This window comes from Misgurnus anguillicaudatus, chromosome 17, assembly GCF_027580225.2.
Source record: "Misgurnus anguillicaudatus chromosome 17, ASM2758022v2, whole genome shotgun sequence".
Classification (NCBI taxonomy): domain Eukaryota; kingdom Metazoa; phylum Chordata; class Actinopteri; order Cypriniformes; family Cobitidae; genus Misgurnus; species Misgurnus anguillicaudatus.
The window spans coordinates 11,886,513-11,905,078 of NC_073353.2; the positions used below are offsets into that span (position 1 = coordinate 11,886,513).

The 18,566-nt window shown below is 37.2% G+C and overlaps 1 protein-coding gene across 1 annotated transcript in view; it reads right to left on the reverse strand.

The window, feature by feature from the left end:
• col4a2 (collagen, type IV, alpha 2) overlaps positions 1-18,566 on the reverse strand; it is a 106,036-nt gene that overhangs the window by 64,510 nt on the left and 22,960 nt on the right. The window contains exon 4 of the mRNA XM_073854984.1: positions 12,784-12,864. Within this exon, the coding sequence (XP_073711085.1) occupies positions 12,784-12,864 (81 nt within the window). The remainder of the gene's footprint in view (positions 1-12,783; positions 12,865-18,566) is intronic.

An 18,566-nucleotide genomic window follows, 5' to 3' on the forward strand; every position in this document is an offset into this window, starting at 1 on the left:
AAATGTTTATGTCTCTTTTGGGGAATGTTCTTTCTTTATAGAAAAGTATAACAGATACCACACATACAGTATTTAGTGTGGCTGAATTTGTTTCTTCACATATGTTTAACAATTGACATGTTGAGTGATTCTAGATGGTTTCAAACGCATTTAACAACATCACAGGTTTTACCAGGAATGTAAAGACCTGGCTTTAGCGTTATCTATATATATGGAGAGTTTGGTTCCAAAATGCAATAAATCCATTTTGACAAAGTTGGGTAAAATTGTGTTTTCTATAACAAGAAAGTGATAAGATGAAAAACACTATTTTCTGTTACAAACTTTCACATAGCATCTTAAGGTTATAATAACATTAAAAATTCAAATCCGTAATTTGATTTTCAAAGATTTTTTTCTTTCAAAATGCTATAAATCTATTCTAATCTATACCTATCAATATATTAATGTGCATTCATCTTTGCCATGTTATATTCATTTAGTTGACTAGTGGTATACTCTGATTAAAAAAATAAACATTAATGGCATTAATCAAAACACTTACTTTATATAAAAAAATTGTCATTGCTGCTGTTTTCCTTGGGACGTCGTCACTGCACTTTTTTGACAGCGATCAGCTGCAAAATGTTTTGGTCCTGCTCGATTTTCGTTGACTTCGAGAAAAATAATGAAAAGTTTTTCATAAGATCCCCTGAGGTCAATGTGTTAGCATGACAGAAGCTTGATGCTGCCATGTGAGAACAAGCAACAGCTGGCATTTTTCCTTCGCCCGAGTGCCTCTCACGTAAATTATTCGAAACCATCACAGGTTTATCAATGCAATCACAATTATTATTTTGTTTTTGTTTGTGTGTTGATCACAAAGTTCAAAGTAGATGAGGAAAACTAGGATTCTGTGTGTAATCAACGCACCACCATTATTGTTTACAATGCGTGGAATGGTGCACTTTGATTGGTTAAGCAGATTTATTGCATTCTGCAGAGAAGGAGAACTGGGGTTTGTTGCGGTTTGGAAATAAAGGAATAAAAGATGACAGAATAACACGCCGGATATCGGATTTAGCGTAAAATTAAAAATTTACTTATTAACTCTTTCCCCGCCATTGACGAGATATCTCGTCAATCAAGAGAACACGCTTCCCCGCCAATGACGAGTATTTCCATCTTTCTGCAATACCGCTATTATCCACTAGGTGGCGCCCTTCCGCAACTTTTTAAAACCGGAAGTATTGCCCTATGGCAAGCTGCTGCATGTCCGTGTCTGTTTTAAAGATCGCTCTGAATGGGATCTCTATGAAAAGTCCGTCACAAACATGGAATTATCTCTGTTTTTTGCTCAAAATGTGGTGTATTCAAAAGGTGATTACAAAAGAACTACTGAAGGTAGATTTTTTGAAAGCAGCGGGTCTGTTCTTTCATTTGATATATTGTATGTTTATATATTTGAAGAAGAACATTTTCTGGAAGACATTAAACTTTTGTGAAAATCATGAAAACGCTGCCGCTGGCTGGCAACTTTTTTTAAAAACGCTGGCGGTGAAAGAGTTAATACTGACCAGATACAATACGTATTTTGGCGGCAACTCATTTTTTTATTGCGTTTATCGTGATTTGCAACCAAACTCTTTATATATAGACATTTTCAATTTAATATTTTTTTTAATTTACTTCCTATTCTTTCTAAACTTTTGTGAATTAAAACTAAACCATTAACTTTAAGATGTAAGCACCGCTGCCAATGACGTGTGAATTGTTGGACATTATGTTCTCAACAGTTGCAGATCATCCTTCTCTCTCACAAACAGACCTGCCATCCACTCCAATCCCAGCTGTGCTAAAACATCATCAGCAGACCAACTGGCAAAGCAGGGCAAACATCCAAATGTGGGTGAAGTAAAAGCCTGGTTTGGTTCAATAAAAGAAATCACACAGTGTCCAATTGAGTGGAAGGATGCATCTGGCCAATCTACTAAACCGTAACGGATTAGACTGTCATATCAACCCGCATGCAAATAAAACCATTTCCCAAAGGGAACAAGGGGAATTTGAAGGAGAACAAATGGGTAGTGTGGTTAAGTCATACTTAATGCAACTTTTCTTCAAATCGCTACATACTTCAATGATCCATCATTTTAAGGCCAGAACACTTAATTCAGGTATCGAAACCTTAAAGAATTCGGTGCTGATGTGAATAGTTATGGTGTTTGACAATATTTGTGTTGCATTTCCTAGTCATTTGGACTTGAATTGGCTTGACAGGTCCTTAAATAAACAAGTATAAGAGATAGTGAAAGATGAATAGGCCTGACCGTTTTTGCGCCAGCTGGACGTTATAAAATTACTGATGCTTCAATGTGGCATTCAACAAATGACTCTAGGGATGTCTTACAACAATTTCCTTTTTTGGCCTGTCTGTTTGAACAATTCCTCGAAATGCATGTGGTTTTCATCATGTGGTGTGTTTATAATTATGCAGTACTATTAATGTGACATGTATGTACAGTATGAGATATGTAAGTGCATATGAGAGTGGTGTGTGAGCCTGAACATGTGTGAGAGGTTTGGGTCTGTTGTGGAAATGTATGGGAACCATTAGTCTGGGTGGAAGGTCCTGAGCGAGAAACTTAACATGACATGATCTGATTGTATTAACTATGATGTCAAAAGAGACTGGTCTGAGAACTGCGTCTTTCTGTTCAAAAAAACCTGTAGATTACCGTGAACGCCCAAAAAGTAAAACTGAACGAAGGTGTGGTTGAGCACAGAACATTATTCATCATCCTGTCTTTGATTGATGACAATCAAAATGTGCGTTTGTTTCTATGTAATGCGTACACTTTTTACACGATCCCTTATTCGTCATTTCCACCCTGCTAACACAATGCATTACCAACTAAGCAATATGAGTCGCTGACTTTCACAAAGATGAAACCCAACAATTTATTAAGTTGAACATTTCTGTGACATCGGCAGCTGCCAGTTTAGAGCTACAGTAAGTTAGTAGGGGTGTGACGAGACACTTAGGGGCTGTCCACACGGAGACGCGTATCACTGCATACATATAAATTTGTTATCGTATTGGCGTTTCATCCACACGGATCCGGCGTTTTGGGAGACTGAATCCGCTATTTTTTGAAACCGGGTCCTAAAGTGGAAAAATCTGAAACTGACACCCTTGCGGTTTCGTCTGTACAGCCAATCCGTATATTTTGTGAAGCGAAAACGTCATCACATCACGTGTCGGAAGTGTCACACGTAACAGCAACAACAATAACGGCGGATTACGTGATTGTGTTCGTGGTACAGAAACTACTAAAGCCTACTAGCTTTATTACAGCAAAATCTATTGCTTCTATGCAATTGTGGTGACCAACAAGCGACAATGGACAACACCATACGTTGGTTATGCACATGCTCAAAGTCTTCTTCTCCGTGTATAGTGTATATCTGTGGCAGAAGTACAGCGCCCCATACTGGTCCGGCATATATACTACACCGCTTTCAGTCGGTTTCAGTGGTTTCGTGTTTACGGATTATTTTTTTAGAGCAAGGAAAAAAAATGATCGGATAGGGAATGCACCGGCTTCGTGTGGACATAGCATTAATCCATGAGACGAGACATGAGATTGGGTTCACAAGAACGAGACGAGACAATATTTTTACACTTTGTACAGATCTCGTCATATGGATTGAAAGATATGTTCCTTTATTTACATCTCACTCGGCAGCAGCTATCTAACAGATAATGGGGTCAGACGTCTGCATCCTGAATTCAAAAATAATTCATTTGTTTAATGGTTTGCAATGCAAGAATAAAGAATTTTAAACAGGCACACTAGAAACTATACTGTAGAACGGTAGCGACATACGCATTTATAAAGTAGCAAGTAGGTAATAGGTGACACAACAAGCCTGAACAATTTCTATCTTTATTTTGTTACAGTAATTTCTGATAAAGACAGTAAATACTGTTTATTGCTAACTAGGTAGCATTTAAGACTGCAAAAAATTCACAGATCAGATTCTGGATGCTATTTTTTGCATGGATCCTCACGTTTTATACATCATGCAGACAGATGAGATATTAAAAAATATATAACTGACTGTAAATTATTCAGAACAAGTGGCCAAAGTAAGACTTTTTACAGCAAATTTATCTGTCTGAGAAAGGCAGACGAATGTTTCAAACATACGTCAAAACTCAACTATGTGCATCTGTCTATTTCCTTTGAAATGATTAAACTTAGATCATTGTTTAGACTGCCTACTGAGTGGAACCTGCTGGCTTAATTCCTACTGAGACTAAAGAGCCACTTACACAACATTGTTTTCAACTAATAATGGAAAACTTTATTCATTCTGTGTTTTCATTTACAAGACCACTGCATTTTGGGGGCCTAAAGGGGAAACTTTTGAAATACACTGTTATCGTCTCCATGTACGCAACAAAAAATGTAAAAAAATTGTGACATCCTGAGCATGTGTATCACATCACATCTTTAACTCCAACTGGCCTGGCATGCTGTACAAAGTTTACACAAATCTGTGTGGATGGGAATCGTTTATTAACGTTGTTCTGTATGCAAAAAAGGGAAAACTTTTTTATCATTGTCATGCAAAAGTACCCTAAAGGCAGAAGTATAGTCTATTTTTTACACGTATGCATGTGCGTGACGCAATTTTCATCATCAGAAGAGAGTGCACGCACTGTATGCGCAACAGCAGATTTCTGTGCATGTGCATATGTGTACAGGAGTATGTATGCCACAAGAGGTATTGCAATTTGTTAACGTTTTGTCACAATTTGTCAAAAATTGTGCATGTGTATGAGTCAAATGAACCGTGCTTTGCAAGGCTGTGCACTCGAATGTGCTTGTACACTCTCGTACGTGTAAAAAACAGACTATACCCAGGGCTTAATACACAAAAGGGCAGGAGTTTTAGAAAATGAGAGATAAACCATTATCTATGATAGCCTAAACAGACCATAGTTATCTAAAATGGCTGTAAAAGGAGTTACCTTAAATGTCATAAGGTTTTTACTACTCCCTTATGGCATAGAGAAAAGAAATCTGCAAATACAGTTCACAACTCAAGGATAGTTTTTCCTTATGACATTCTTGTGTATATTGCTTTGCTCAAATGAATGCAAACAGATCCGCTTAGTTCATCGTGACATTTGTAGTACGCCTACAAAACTTCATTTTGACTTCTTGGTAAACATACAGTTACTTTTCTATGCCAATCTCTGGATTTTCAACTATCAGTAATGTCTAATCAGTTATACAAGCTGTAACAAACAGAGTCAGAAAGAAGAAAAATCTTGCGTTAGAAATTTAAAAAAAAATAGAAAGTTATCAATTCTTTATTTCAGTCCACATAACTCTACTAATGCAGGGTTCACTCCAGACACGGTAGAGGCGGCAAGTGCGAGTGATTTACATGTTAAGTCAATGCAACGCCGCAATCAGGCATCCTGCGGTGCGGTACGCGCGGTAGGCACGACGCAAATGGCGCTGAACGAGCAGAAGGTGCAAATTGAGCATTGCCGCAGCAAACGCGCTAGTTGAAAAATCTTAACTTCAGCGGTTTTCCCGCCGCATTAACCAATCAGGACCTTGCTGTAGTAATGACGTGATTACAGGAAGCGAGTGGAGTCTCAGCGGAGTCGCAGAAGCCCATCCCATGACGTGAATTTCCGCGTGAATGTCTCTAACTAGAATTTCACGCGCGGTTTTCACACGCGAATGAAGCAAGTAAACTCTACCGCGGCTTGTGTGAATGCACCATTACCGTGGATTCACACCAGCCGCGTTTGAGGCAACAAATTCACATTTACCGCGTCTAGTTTGCCGCTTGAACATTTTAAGTGTACTCGCTTCATTCATGCGTGAAAGCCACGCGTGAAATTCTAGTCATCAGGACATTCAAGCGGAAATTTAGAATTCTATGGAATCAAGCCTTCCATTGGCTTCTGCGACTCCGCTCGCTTCCTGTAATCACCTCACCACTAGAGCAAGCTCCCGATTGGTTAACGCGGTGCATTTTTCCACCAAAGTTCAAAATTTTCAACTTGCGCAGTTGCTGCAGCAACGCTCAATTTGCATCAACACGTCTTTACATTGACTTAACATTGAAATCACTCTCGCTTGATGGCACCTTCCACAGCTGGTCTGAATGCAGCATGACACTTGCATTTGGCAGCATTTTTATATAAAGCAAGTTACACTGCTATAAAGCTATACATTTTTTTTAGGAATAGAGCCCTAGGCCTGTTTATCATGACCACTGCATTTATTATGTGCATGTATTTATCCCATATAACCCAATAACAAAGGTTTCATTCAACAAAAAGTAACTTGATACTGCTGTCGAATGCTCTGTTTCGTTCCACACTGCATCTACAGGGACATGATTACAGTCTCCTGCATGTGAGGTCAAATCTACTCTGCACATGTTTGAAATGCCCATATACCACCCACCCACCACAATCCCCCCAAAAGAAAAGAAATCTATGTCCACTCGCATTTTATGCTTCAGTCCGCTCACAAAGCTCCTTTTGTTTCAATGTGTGATCTTGAAATATAAAAACATAAAGTGTTTTTTTCAGTTATGACAAAATGAAGATTAAGATGATTTGGGAAATATGAACAGCATGCATTTGGCTAACAGCAGAAACTTTCAAAACTTCACATGGATCTGCAAATGAAACTAATAAAAAACACCAAAGATCCAAGAAGAGCCACTCAATAAAAGTTACTTGACGTCACAGCAAGAAATGTCTACTTGTTAAGGTCTGTGTTTCCAACACAACAATGTAATGCTTATTGGATTGGCAGATAATTTTTTCCATTTCTGCTTTATAAAATAGCAAGCAGACTTTAAGGTGGGTATAGTAAATCAATTTTTTTTTATTCCTTCAGTTTAAAGTTGAATTTAAAGTCCATAAAAACTGCACAAATATATAACAATAAAACAACAAGGCTCTTCAATCAAAAAAAAACAACCAGTGACCTATAAAATCCTATAAATCTGAATGCAAGTTCAGATGCCATCTACCCATTAGAATACAACATCAAAAAACGAATTTGGCTTGCATTAGCCATAACCTGTTTCTGTTAATATCTGTTTGGTTATTTATGTATTTGACTGGCTTAAAGCTTTACTTTTAGGCTAGTTGTAGTAAAGATGACAACAACGTTCTTAATCACATCAGATCCGGAGATCTTTCCTTTGAGACAGGGGAATTCAATGCATGTACAGCATCCTCTCTCACACAAGGCACAAAGCAGTCTATTAAAAGAGTCTCAGGATGCACAACTTATTTATATTGAATATGGAGACTAAGTCAGTTAAGGAACAGGCTAAAGGGAATTGTGTCTCTTTCCCACCAAAAGAAATAAAAAGAAGAGCCACAAATATTTGATGGTACACATTGTGTCAAACTTCCTGCAGTGTTTCCCATACATTGATTTATCTGTGGCGGCCCGCCACAGAATCAACGCTGGCCGCCACAAATAGATTTTTCATGATTCCCATTTACATTTTTATTTTACTATTTAAAACGGCTTAATTCATTGCAGGCAGCGTTCAGCGCGCCTCCCTCTCCCCCCTCTCTCTCATGTTGCGTGCAGCGCCTCAACAGCGCGCGCCCCATTCACTCTCTCAGCGCGCCTCTCTCACATTAAAAATGTATTTTAACTCTGCGTTCCTCCTTGTACTACTCCGTGTAACAGTCACGGATGTTACTGACAGAGAAGACGGCTGATTGTGTTTATTATGACTTAACGAAAGGTTAGCAGTAGTGTTTCCCACACATACCCGTTCTGGTGTGAGTCTGCGTCCGAGCTCTCTCCCTACCTATGATGCGGTATGCCTGTGCACGTGTTCTGTAGTCATAACTTTGTATAACAGCAACCGTGTATTCTCTCATATTTCTGAATTTGCACCAAATTGTCTGCGCTTTACGAGATATAACATTACAATAAAACTACCACTCGTATTTAAAAATAAAAAAGCGCTCATAACGCAACAACACTGATGAGAAGAGCAACATCATCACGGCCTCAATGTAAATGTGTGGTGATTTTGTCAGATGATGTCACGTTTTAGCAGCAGTTAAAGAAAGAGATGATTGGATTAAACAAGGAGTTACTGGGTCGTGTTTAGGCACTATTTTATAGACAACAGAACAGATAATATGTAAAAATAGCATTCAGTTGTGTTAAAATGCAATATAATGTGACAGATCAAAGAGTAAAACACGACGCAATGACGTCACATATGCTAATTGCCGTCATTACCGCCACAGTCTCTCAAAGTCCTGTGGGAAACACTGTCCTGCCATGTACATCATGTTTTTTTAAACAAGGCCATGTGGATTTTTTAGTAATAAAGCCTCCTTTCAAAATACATAGTATTATTTTAAAAATGTTAGTTTATTTGTTAATTTCCTTGTTCCCATGTATAAAAAATTCACAACTTCTGTAAAAAATGACGGTAATATTTGTTGATATGTTATATTTTGGCTGACAGGCACTATTGCTATATATTATCTAACATGTTATCTTCACTAAATGACCCTCAAATTAAAATCCTTCAGCTATAGAAGTGTTTTGTCTTGCTTTGCCTTTGAAAGATACAGCAGATGTGTCAAAAGCTTTAAGGCTAATTCATAAATGCCAGCCAGATCAAATTCCAGCAAACCAAAATAATTTTTGTGTTTTTATCAGATACATGTTGGTGTTTGTTGGGACTGCAATAAAAAAGGTTTGCTGCTTCAACCTACAGTAAGTAAGTAAGTTACCTGGTTGCATTAAAGCTTATCACCTGGAACTAATTAAACTTAAAAATATTAGTTAATTGGACAATAATTGAAATGGTGAAATTGTATTTGCACTAAAATGAATAGTGCTCTCTAGCACCTCACTTTCCAAATGCGTGTTGCAACTACGGTAGCCGTTATGTACTTACTGATCTCCTTGTCCGTTTCAGCTGGTTTGCGTGTTCTGAACAAAAACGTGATACGGTAGGCTAGTGCTTTTTTTCCCTCTCTGCTATTTTAGTTTTTCAATATGGCGAAACGACATGGAAGCCTTCTAGGACTTACCCGTTCAATGTAAAATAAGAGAGGAAATTCTAAGCTTACAATGAAAAGTCATATTTTTGAATAAAGACATTGATTTGACTAATAAAATACTTAAAAAACTACACACTGTCCCTTTAAATATAGGACTTTTTAAGATGTCCAAAAAATTGTCTCCAGAGTATTAATATGAGGTTTTAGCTCAAAATATCACATAGATAATTTATTATAACATGTTAAAATGGCCACATTGTAGGTGTGAGCAAAAATGTGTCATTTTGGGGGTAGTCCTTTTAAATGCAAATTTCACTAAATGGCTCTGCACTATGTGCAAGTGTCCTGGTTGGATAGTACAGATTAAGGGGCGGTATTATCCTCTTCTGACATCACAAGGGGAGCAAAATTTCAATGAGCTATTTTTTTCACATGCTTGCAGAGAATGGTTTACCAAAACTAAGTTACTGGGTTGATCTTTTTCACATTTTCTAGGTTGATAAAAGAACTGGGAACCCAATTATAGCACTTAAACATGGAAAAGTCAGATTTTCATGATATGTCCCCTTTAACTCAAAAAGTTAAATTAACTCAACATTTTAAGGCAAACAAGTAAAATTTTTAAGTTGAGCCAACTTTTTTTTATGCAAGAAAAAGTTATGTTTTCCACATTTCTACATCCAACAGCTAACTGCGATATTTGAAATGGTGTTGTTTGTTGGTGGATTTTCAATTAGCCTATTTTCAATTATAACTATTAAGTGTTATTTAACAGTATAGTGACTTGCCTGAGAAATTCATCATCCACCAATTTAAGATTCAGATAAACAGCTGTTGGCTGTTTGAAAGAATATGCCACGGGAAAACAGATCATTTATATTTGTCAGGGTAATCGATGTATCACATTTGACTTTCATAAATTTTACAGACAAGATAATAAGATAATTTTACTACGTCCTAGAAAAATATTTTGAAATATCGACAGTTCCTCTGCCTTACACCTTCACTGTTGAACACAATCAGTCCTGAGAAAATTAAACATACTGTTTTGTTTTTGAGTTTATTTCCCGCTGGCCTCAGATGTCAAGGCTGGACATCCGAGGATCACAGGGACGCAGTGGGAGATGGGAACTGTTTCCAAACATCTGTGAGGATCTTTTTCTCTATAAACATCATTAACATATATCAAACTAAAATAATGGATAAGTGTGTGTTTCACTGAATTAAGATAATAAAATATTGTGAAAGATCCCACTATAATAAACGATAGTGATGTTTTTAATGCACAAAGTGTAAAAATCAGGGCTAGCGGTTTTAAACCTCTGAGCAACAGTAAAGGTATTGATGTGAAGTTTTATCCAGTTAACGGATAGCACATAAATATTGTTGTGCATTAGCACTATGAGTCACATGGGTAAAGGTAAAAATACTTCAAAAGAATGTCAGATAAACTGATATACTGTATGACATTTCTGTCGGTGTCAAGTAGGTCAGACATACCAAAGGGAGTGTCTATCTGCTATTCCTTCCCTTCTGCGTTTTTATGTTTGTTGGAATGAAAAATATACCCACAGCCACTTTGGCACTTATAATATGGCTTCATGGAACAATAAAAGCCTATTTCCTGCTACTGTATAGTGCAGGAAAAAGACAGCTGAACGGACATCTCAAGCTATACTCATGCACTACTTCATATCCTGATTTTTTTCTTATTTTGCTGAGGAATGTATTTCCTCCCTCCTCCGCCCTCCCTAAAGACCTTTCCCTTTACCACAGATGAGAGAGGTCAGCGATATGCGATAAGATAAACAACTTATGTTTTGTACAGTTACATACTGTTAAGCACTATAAACCACTTTTATGAAATCTGTTAACTGATTAAATAAAAGGTAAAGTTAGACACCAAGTGTTTCCATCGTCAAATAGTACACCCCCCACACACATGCATACTTGTACATGTGATTTACAGAGACTCCCCATAGCCATAGGGCCACATTATTTGTTTTGGGGGGTGCAGATTTACTAAACGGGGAAAATTATTGTAAAGCGCAATTCCAAAAAAGCGCCGATGGGAGTGATAATATCTGCAGGTTTTTTACTGAAAAAGCGCAAATGAAATAACACAGGTGCAGCAGCTGATTTCCATAATGACAAACGCAAACTACTAACTGTGGGTTCACCAGCTGCGTTTGAGGAGTCAAAATCGTGTCTACCGTGTCTAGTTTGCCGCTTGAACATTTTGAATGCATTTTCGTGTCTAGAGCGAAGTAGACGCACGGAAAAAGCAAGTATTTGACACACATAAGAGGTGAAATCCACTTCTTGTGGGAGGGGCAAGTGCTATGCGGTTGTCTGTTTGCACGATGGTTGATGTTGATCGTGGATTCATTGAGAGAGTTACCGGCTTGTATTTGGTAACCTTACTATAGGGGGAAAATAGTAAAAAAAGTGGGAATGTCGCAGGTCGATAAACATCACGTGACGTCAAACGCAAAATGCACAAAAAGCACCATTCGTGCGTACCGCCCCAGACGCTCAATACGCGCCATTCGTGCGAACTAGACGCGCAAATGAGGCTGACTCACATCTACAGTGGCGTGCTAAACGCCTCATTCGCGCCACGAGACCTCCAGACGTGCATCAACGAGTCTTCACGTTGACTTAAAATTGAAATCACTCGCGCTTGACGCCTCTACCACGGCTGGTGTGAATGCACCATAAGAGCAGCGAAAATTAGTTCAGGGTCGTAAATAAGCAGAACTCATGATCATGGTGCTGGTGATCTAGTAATATTTCAGAGCAATTAATGAAATAGGCTTGTGCAACTTTCACTTCACACGCATAATGAATCAGAAATGAAAGAACTGGAGCAATGACAGTATTAAATCCGTGCTCAAGACTGGTCCAATGTAAAGCATTGTTATCGTTACATTACACACTAGATCAATATGCTGAGAGTAGGCGGTCTTTTGTGGCTTTTCAAACACATTCAACCACATACAGTAAGCAACAAGCTCAAAATGTTTGACACCCCTGTATACCCCTGTATTTAGCACCATCCACTTGTGATCCGATCGACCAAAGTGCATCTTTACACCAGGTGTAAACAGGGCCACAGCTGCCAGCTCTACTAACAGCTGTGAACATCATTGGTGTCCAAGCCATAATGGTGGCTTGACCCATTTGGCACATTGATGTGAAATGTCTTGCGGACATGCAATTGCTGTTGCTTGCATGTGTCTGTGAACCATGAGACAGTATGGCATCCCATTTGTCATTTTGATTTTAAATTGTGCTCATAAGCACCCCCTTTGTGTCTACATGCACTGTTATGGTCTGTACGACAGACTACAACACCAAAGCCTATTAAACATTCGGTCATCAAAGTGTGGGCCAATGTCAAGAAACTACAAGGGCTTAGTGTGGTATTTAGGGCAGGACTGATGTATCATGTGTCTGGGCCCAGAAAAAAAGCTTATATCTAATTGGACAGTTTTTTCGGTCAGGCTTCCTTTACAGCCTATTCTTCCATTATATCATTAGATGTTAATGCTTAGTCTAATTTATTTAATATGCATTTGCAAAGTGTTATAAACACATTTAAAATGTCTGTTTTTGCCCCATGCTTTGCCATTCTAAATCCAATACAGCATATAGTGATGGATATTGAAAGTGGCTTGAACGAAATATTGAAACAGACTTACCCTCGCACCCTTCTCAGGAAAACACTGACATCCTCCGCTGCAATCTCTGCCTCCACATGGCCCGTCGTACTTCTTAACTCCCTGGGAGAGAACAGATAAAGGAGGGAAGGAAAGATGGTAAGACGTTGTGTTATTGTTGAAATAAATGTCAACTTTGAAATGACACAAAACATTTGATTTTAAACGTCCACTGTGCAGGCTCAGTCCACAGCTCACTTAATATTGGTATGAAATGTATACATATCTGAAGCTAATATCAGGACCTGTTTAAAGGGTACTACCACAATGGCAGCTAGGGGAACATATTTTAAAAAATTTTAGTGCAGTGACATTTACATATTTACATTTAAATATAGTTTGTGTGAACGGAAAATTCTTTAACCCCAATAATTTCTTTTTAAATGCTTTCAGGATATAATAACATATTCAAATGTAAATGTTTGAAAGTAATAAATAAATTAATTATTAATTCAATTCTCATTTTCATTATGTACAGTATTACTTAGTTTGACCACACACAGTTTTAACTTAGACATTTCACCATGACAAGTTGAGCATTAACTCATAACAGCATTCAGTTTAAAGCTTTGTAAATGAATATCACTGAGCTACTGAACACATTACATTATTCATGCGTCAGGATTTCTTGAGTGAATCTCTTTGTGGGGGAAGCTTATTTTTTTGGAGGGTCTCATTCTATGACGTCAGCGTCTCCATTTACACCTACGCATTGATCCTATTGACCAGTGAGACACTGTGTGTACATGAAACAGCGTGTCAGCGTCTCCCGTCACTCCTTAAAAGACAAAATAAAACAGTCTGCTGTGCGCGAGCATGTTTCACAGACATTCTTGTTCGTCTGATATGAGATGCTGGACAAGCACCAGACAAAGGCCACTTTAAAAATCGTTGCTAAATCACAATGAAATCTTTTACTGAGATCTTAGAGTGATTTATGTCTGTCTATAAGAAGAATGTCCTTCCTCTAAAAAAGTCCTGCTGCAGATCACAGGACTATTAAAATAAACTTAAATATTAAATATGATAGATAAAAATTGTGCAACTGAATAAACAAGAAAACAAACACATAATTTAAGAACATGTAGGCAGGGTCATTTAAAGATTCATGTTGGCAATTTATGTAGGTTTGCCATAAATAAATTGAATTATCAGGCTATGTAATATACTGGGTTTTGGCCACCTTGCACACTCATTATTAGCATTGAAAAACTAAAGTCGGTTGTCCAGTGAAATGTTTTTGCGTGGTAATTGGTTTGCAAGGTCTTTTCCGGTGACTAAAACATTATTTGCAGCAGGGAAAAGCTGAGGTATTGTCTTACACAAGGTGGGAAATTTAAAGGACAAAACAGCAGCACAAAAATCGTTTTAATGTATTGCTAAATAGTTGATGATTACAGCAGATGATGAGAAGAGTATTGTTTTCTATCCTGTTCCACCCCACGCTTTCCCAACAAGTGAACTTTTCCACCATAACCTGACAATATTTTCCAACAAAGCCTGAAACAATGATCACCTGATCACCATTTGTTTGTTCCGTCCCAACCAGGGAGGTAAATGCATATTGATGCTGATCTCTTGTCAAGAATGTGTTTGTGTTTATAAAGTCACCAGGCTTTGAGAATCAGACCACAGGAGGTTGGAGGTTAATGACTAACTTTAAATAATAAAACAGAAAGCTTACACACACCAGTCAAGATTATCATTATAGTCATTTCTATCAAATATTGTCAAGAAATATTAACATGTTAGTGCTTTTATAGATTTTATAGATATAAGCATGTGTCCCAGGATGCTTTGAGATTTTTGTGGAAGGAAAGGTCATAGTTATGTCTGCTTCGCATCGTGCCTAACAACACCTTTCAGCCGTGACTAATTCCACCACACAGCAAAGCCTCTTGTACAATATTGCTTTTATAAAATGGTTACCGCACCATATACAATTATTAAAGGGACAATCCACTTTTTTTTTGAAAATATGCTCATTTTCCAGCTCCCCTAGAGTTAAACATTTGATTTTTACCTTTTTGGAATCCATTCAGCTGATCTCCAGGTCTGGCGCTACCACTTTTAGCATAGCTTAGCACAATCCCGGAGATCCTCTGAATGGATTCCAAAATGGTAAAAATCAAATGAAAATAAGTATATTTTCAAAAAAGTGGAGTGTCCCTTTAAAGCAAAACATATTTATCAACACAAATTTCACATAAAGTAAAATCACTAAAGTATTTCCTTCCACTGGACAAAAATGAGTGATACACAGTGATAAACAGAATTGTTGGGTGCAGCGGTCATCAGTGTTGAGGGTAACGCATTACAAGTAACGTGCATTACGTAATAATATTACTTTTCTGAAGTAAAGAGTAAAGTAATGCATTACTTTTTCAATGTACACATAATATTTGAGTTACTTTAAAAAAAGTAATGCAAGTTACTTTTTTAGTTTAATTAATTCGTTAAAAAAATATGTATTGAATTAAACTAAATGTAGTCGCATTATACTCTATGCATACACGCCTGTGTGGGAACAGTTTGAGTCTGAGATGGCATGCCAGAGTTCGACATTTTGTGATGAAATATGCAATTTCTGAATGCAGGCATAAAAAACACTTGCAAGGCCTGAAAGAGATCAAGCCTCGTAACGCAAAAAGTAACGCAAAAGTAACTAAAAAGTAACGTAAGCATTACTTTCCATAAAAAGTAACTAAGTAATGCAATTAGTTACTTTTTTGGGGGAGTAACTTAAAATTGTAATGCATTACTTTTAAAAGTAACTTTCCCCAACACTGGCGCTCATAGCTGTGTTTTATTTACCACAAAACAGAGCTATGACCGCCAGTGTTGGGGAAAGTTGACCAATCAGAATGAAACGCTGGAACTAACCAAGTAAGGAATAATTGATGATTATTTTCAAATAATTCCGGAGTCAATAAGGACCGGAGTCAATTATCCGCTTATACCACAGTTACCACAAACATTGCTCTTGTGCGTACTTTTAAGTTGGGTGTGTGGTTATCGAAAAATAATGCATACCCGTGGAACATTTCTCAACCAATCAGAATACAGCATTCAACAGACCCGTGGTATAAACAAATGTAATCCATTGGTCTTGCATTTCACAATCTTATTTTGTTACATTAATATGGTTGCACATTTGCACCTAATTTTTTGTTGTTAATATATTTATTCTGATTATTAAAAAAACTTGTTCAACAGTCCGTTCTCATTTACAGAAAGGTCAAAGGACAGTTTGTATGGCCACTGGCAACAAAACCAAACAAAAACTCAAGCCAGACAGGGCAATAAACACAGATCTCAATAGTTATTTGTATGCTAAAACTGTCTCAGACAGCACTCAAATAAAATAACAATGAAGATAAATATCAGAGGCTTATATAAAGCAACACAATGATTGTACATGAAGTGCAACCACAAATATGCACCCTCTACTTAGTTTGTTTTGACACTTGTTTCAGTTGTTCCAAATTAAATTTTACAATGTACATTTGGCTCTCAACAATGAAATAATCACAACATCAACATAACGTACGAGTGTATATAAACATACTGTTTATAACATTAGCTAAAGGTTGAAACATTAGACAGTTGTTCCACTATTTGTCATCTTGGATTTATCCCCAGAAACAACCCACACTTTATACCTAGCAGGGGCGATTCTAGGATTTTAATTTTAGGGGGGCTCAGCCCCCCAACAAGAGAATTATATATAGGTGACCGGGGGTGACCAAGGCTACTTTACGGGGTCCAAACTCCCTAAAGTAAATTAAGTTTCTAAATAATTATGAAAATCTTATTTTCACCCGATCATTGACGCATGTGATGGACATCAGAAATGTTTTGTGCAAAGCAGGAAAAGGGAAGCAAAAATGAGAGATGATGAGTTTAAGGGAGTAAAGACACATCTTTCCCTGTCAGGGCTCAAACATTAGAGGAAAAATCGCAGGAAAACGTAAACAGTTAACTAAGATAGATTTTTTTTTAGTAGCAGTCATAAAATAAAAATATTCTTAAAAATAAAAAAAGAAGTTATTAATCATTGTTATGTAAAATGCAAATATGCATAAAATATTTTCTCTCCTGTCATTTCCAAACATTTTGTGCCCTTAAACATAATGTTGTATATATGTATATATGAAGATGATACTTAAATATTTTTAAATAAATGTTTGTCTTTCCTAGTACTTGTTGCAATGTTGGAATAGTGGGTTAAGCAAAGGAAATTGTATCTTGCACACCGCAGGCTTTCAAGACAAAGTAAAAAAAATGGGGGGCACGTGCCCCAGTAGAGCTTTATGTCTAGCAACGCCCCTGCGTAACACTTTTGGCAAAAAAAGTAATTGAGCCTATTTAAGATAAATTTGGATTTATCTTTGTTACAAAGTTATGCTGCGTTCACACCAGCCACGGTAGAGGTGTCAAGCGCGAGTGATTTCAATGTTAAGTCAATGTGAAGACGCGTTGACGCACATCTGGAGGTCTCGCGGTGTGAATGAGGTGTTTACCGTGGCACAGATGCCATAAGTCTCAATGACTAGAATTTCACGCGCGGCTTTCACATGCAAATGATGCGAGTGAACTTCAAAAATGTTCAAGTGGCAAACTAGACGCGGTAGACATGAATTTGACGCCTCAAGCGCGGCTGGTGTGAACCCACGGTTATAGTTAGACAGATTTTCTCTTTTTGTTTTCTTATTTAGTTAACTTTAATGACAGAGACTTCAACAAGTGGAACTATAAGACCGAATGCAATAAAATGTTTAAGATAATCAATTGTTTACTATGATACTCACTAAGACATCTATTTTGAGACATGTTAATGAGTATTTGTCTGTAAACCTAACAGACGTGAACATGAACTCATTTAGCTCTTTGCATGTGCGCTATTGTTGGGTAGGAAGCTAAAGTTCCCATAAAAATGCCCTAACGGTGCCCCTGATTCCTAGATAATCACCTATCAGAAATACTTTTTTACCATTATTAAATGCACCCAGGAACACAACGCTGAAATTTATATGCCATCAATAGTTATCAAATTATAGAGCAGAATAGTTTTTACACTATTTGTGAACCATACCAGAGTTCATATGAACCGTATCCTAAAGCACCTTTGCATCCAGACTCTATTGGACTCATGGTGAGTTTGGTACAATAAAAATCTTTCACTTCATCTAACAAACTCATGTCCACACACAAAGCTCTAGTATGAAAGTGACTTTACAGACTATATACGTTGTTATGTACTGAAGGGTTTTTAAGTGTCAGACACATTTATAGTGCATATTTCAAAGTCATCTTGTATGTACTAGCTGAGCATTCAATAGGGCTCTTTCATACAGAGACATTTAGTATCCTTTTAATATGAGTTGGAGAGAAGACAGTGTTTAATTCCAGAGCACTGACTTCAGATTGACCAGAAACAGTCTGCATTCATCTACAATTACAGCAAATTACATCAATGTCTCAGGCAGCTAAGCTAATAATAACTACATTCGAGAACACATTATAAATAATGATGCAATGAATGAACCCTGTGTTCATTATATTATAAGGTATTATTGTTTTATATGTTAAAATTAATCATGTTTCATCAGGTAAACCATCTGGAGAAAAAGAATATGCTTGTTTCGCTTTGACTAGACATATCCTTCGACTAGACATTCAACTAGATACAGTACATCTTTAAAGGTGAGTCACTGACTTTCTCATTATGCAAACACGGTCTCTAAACAAACATGTAATGTCTA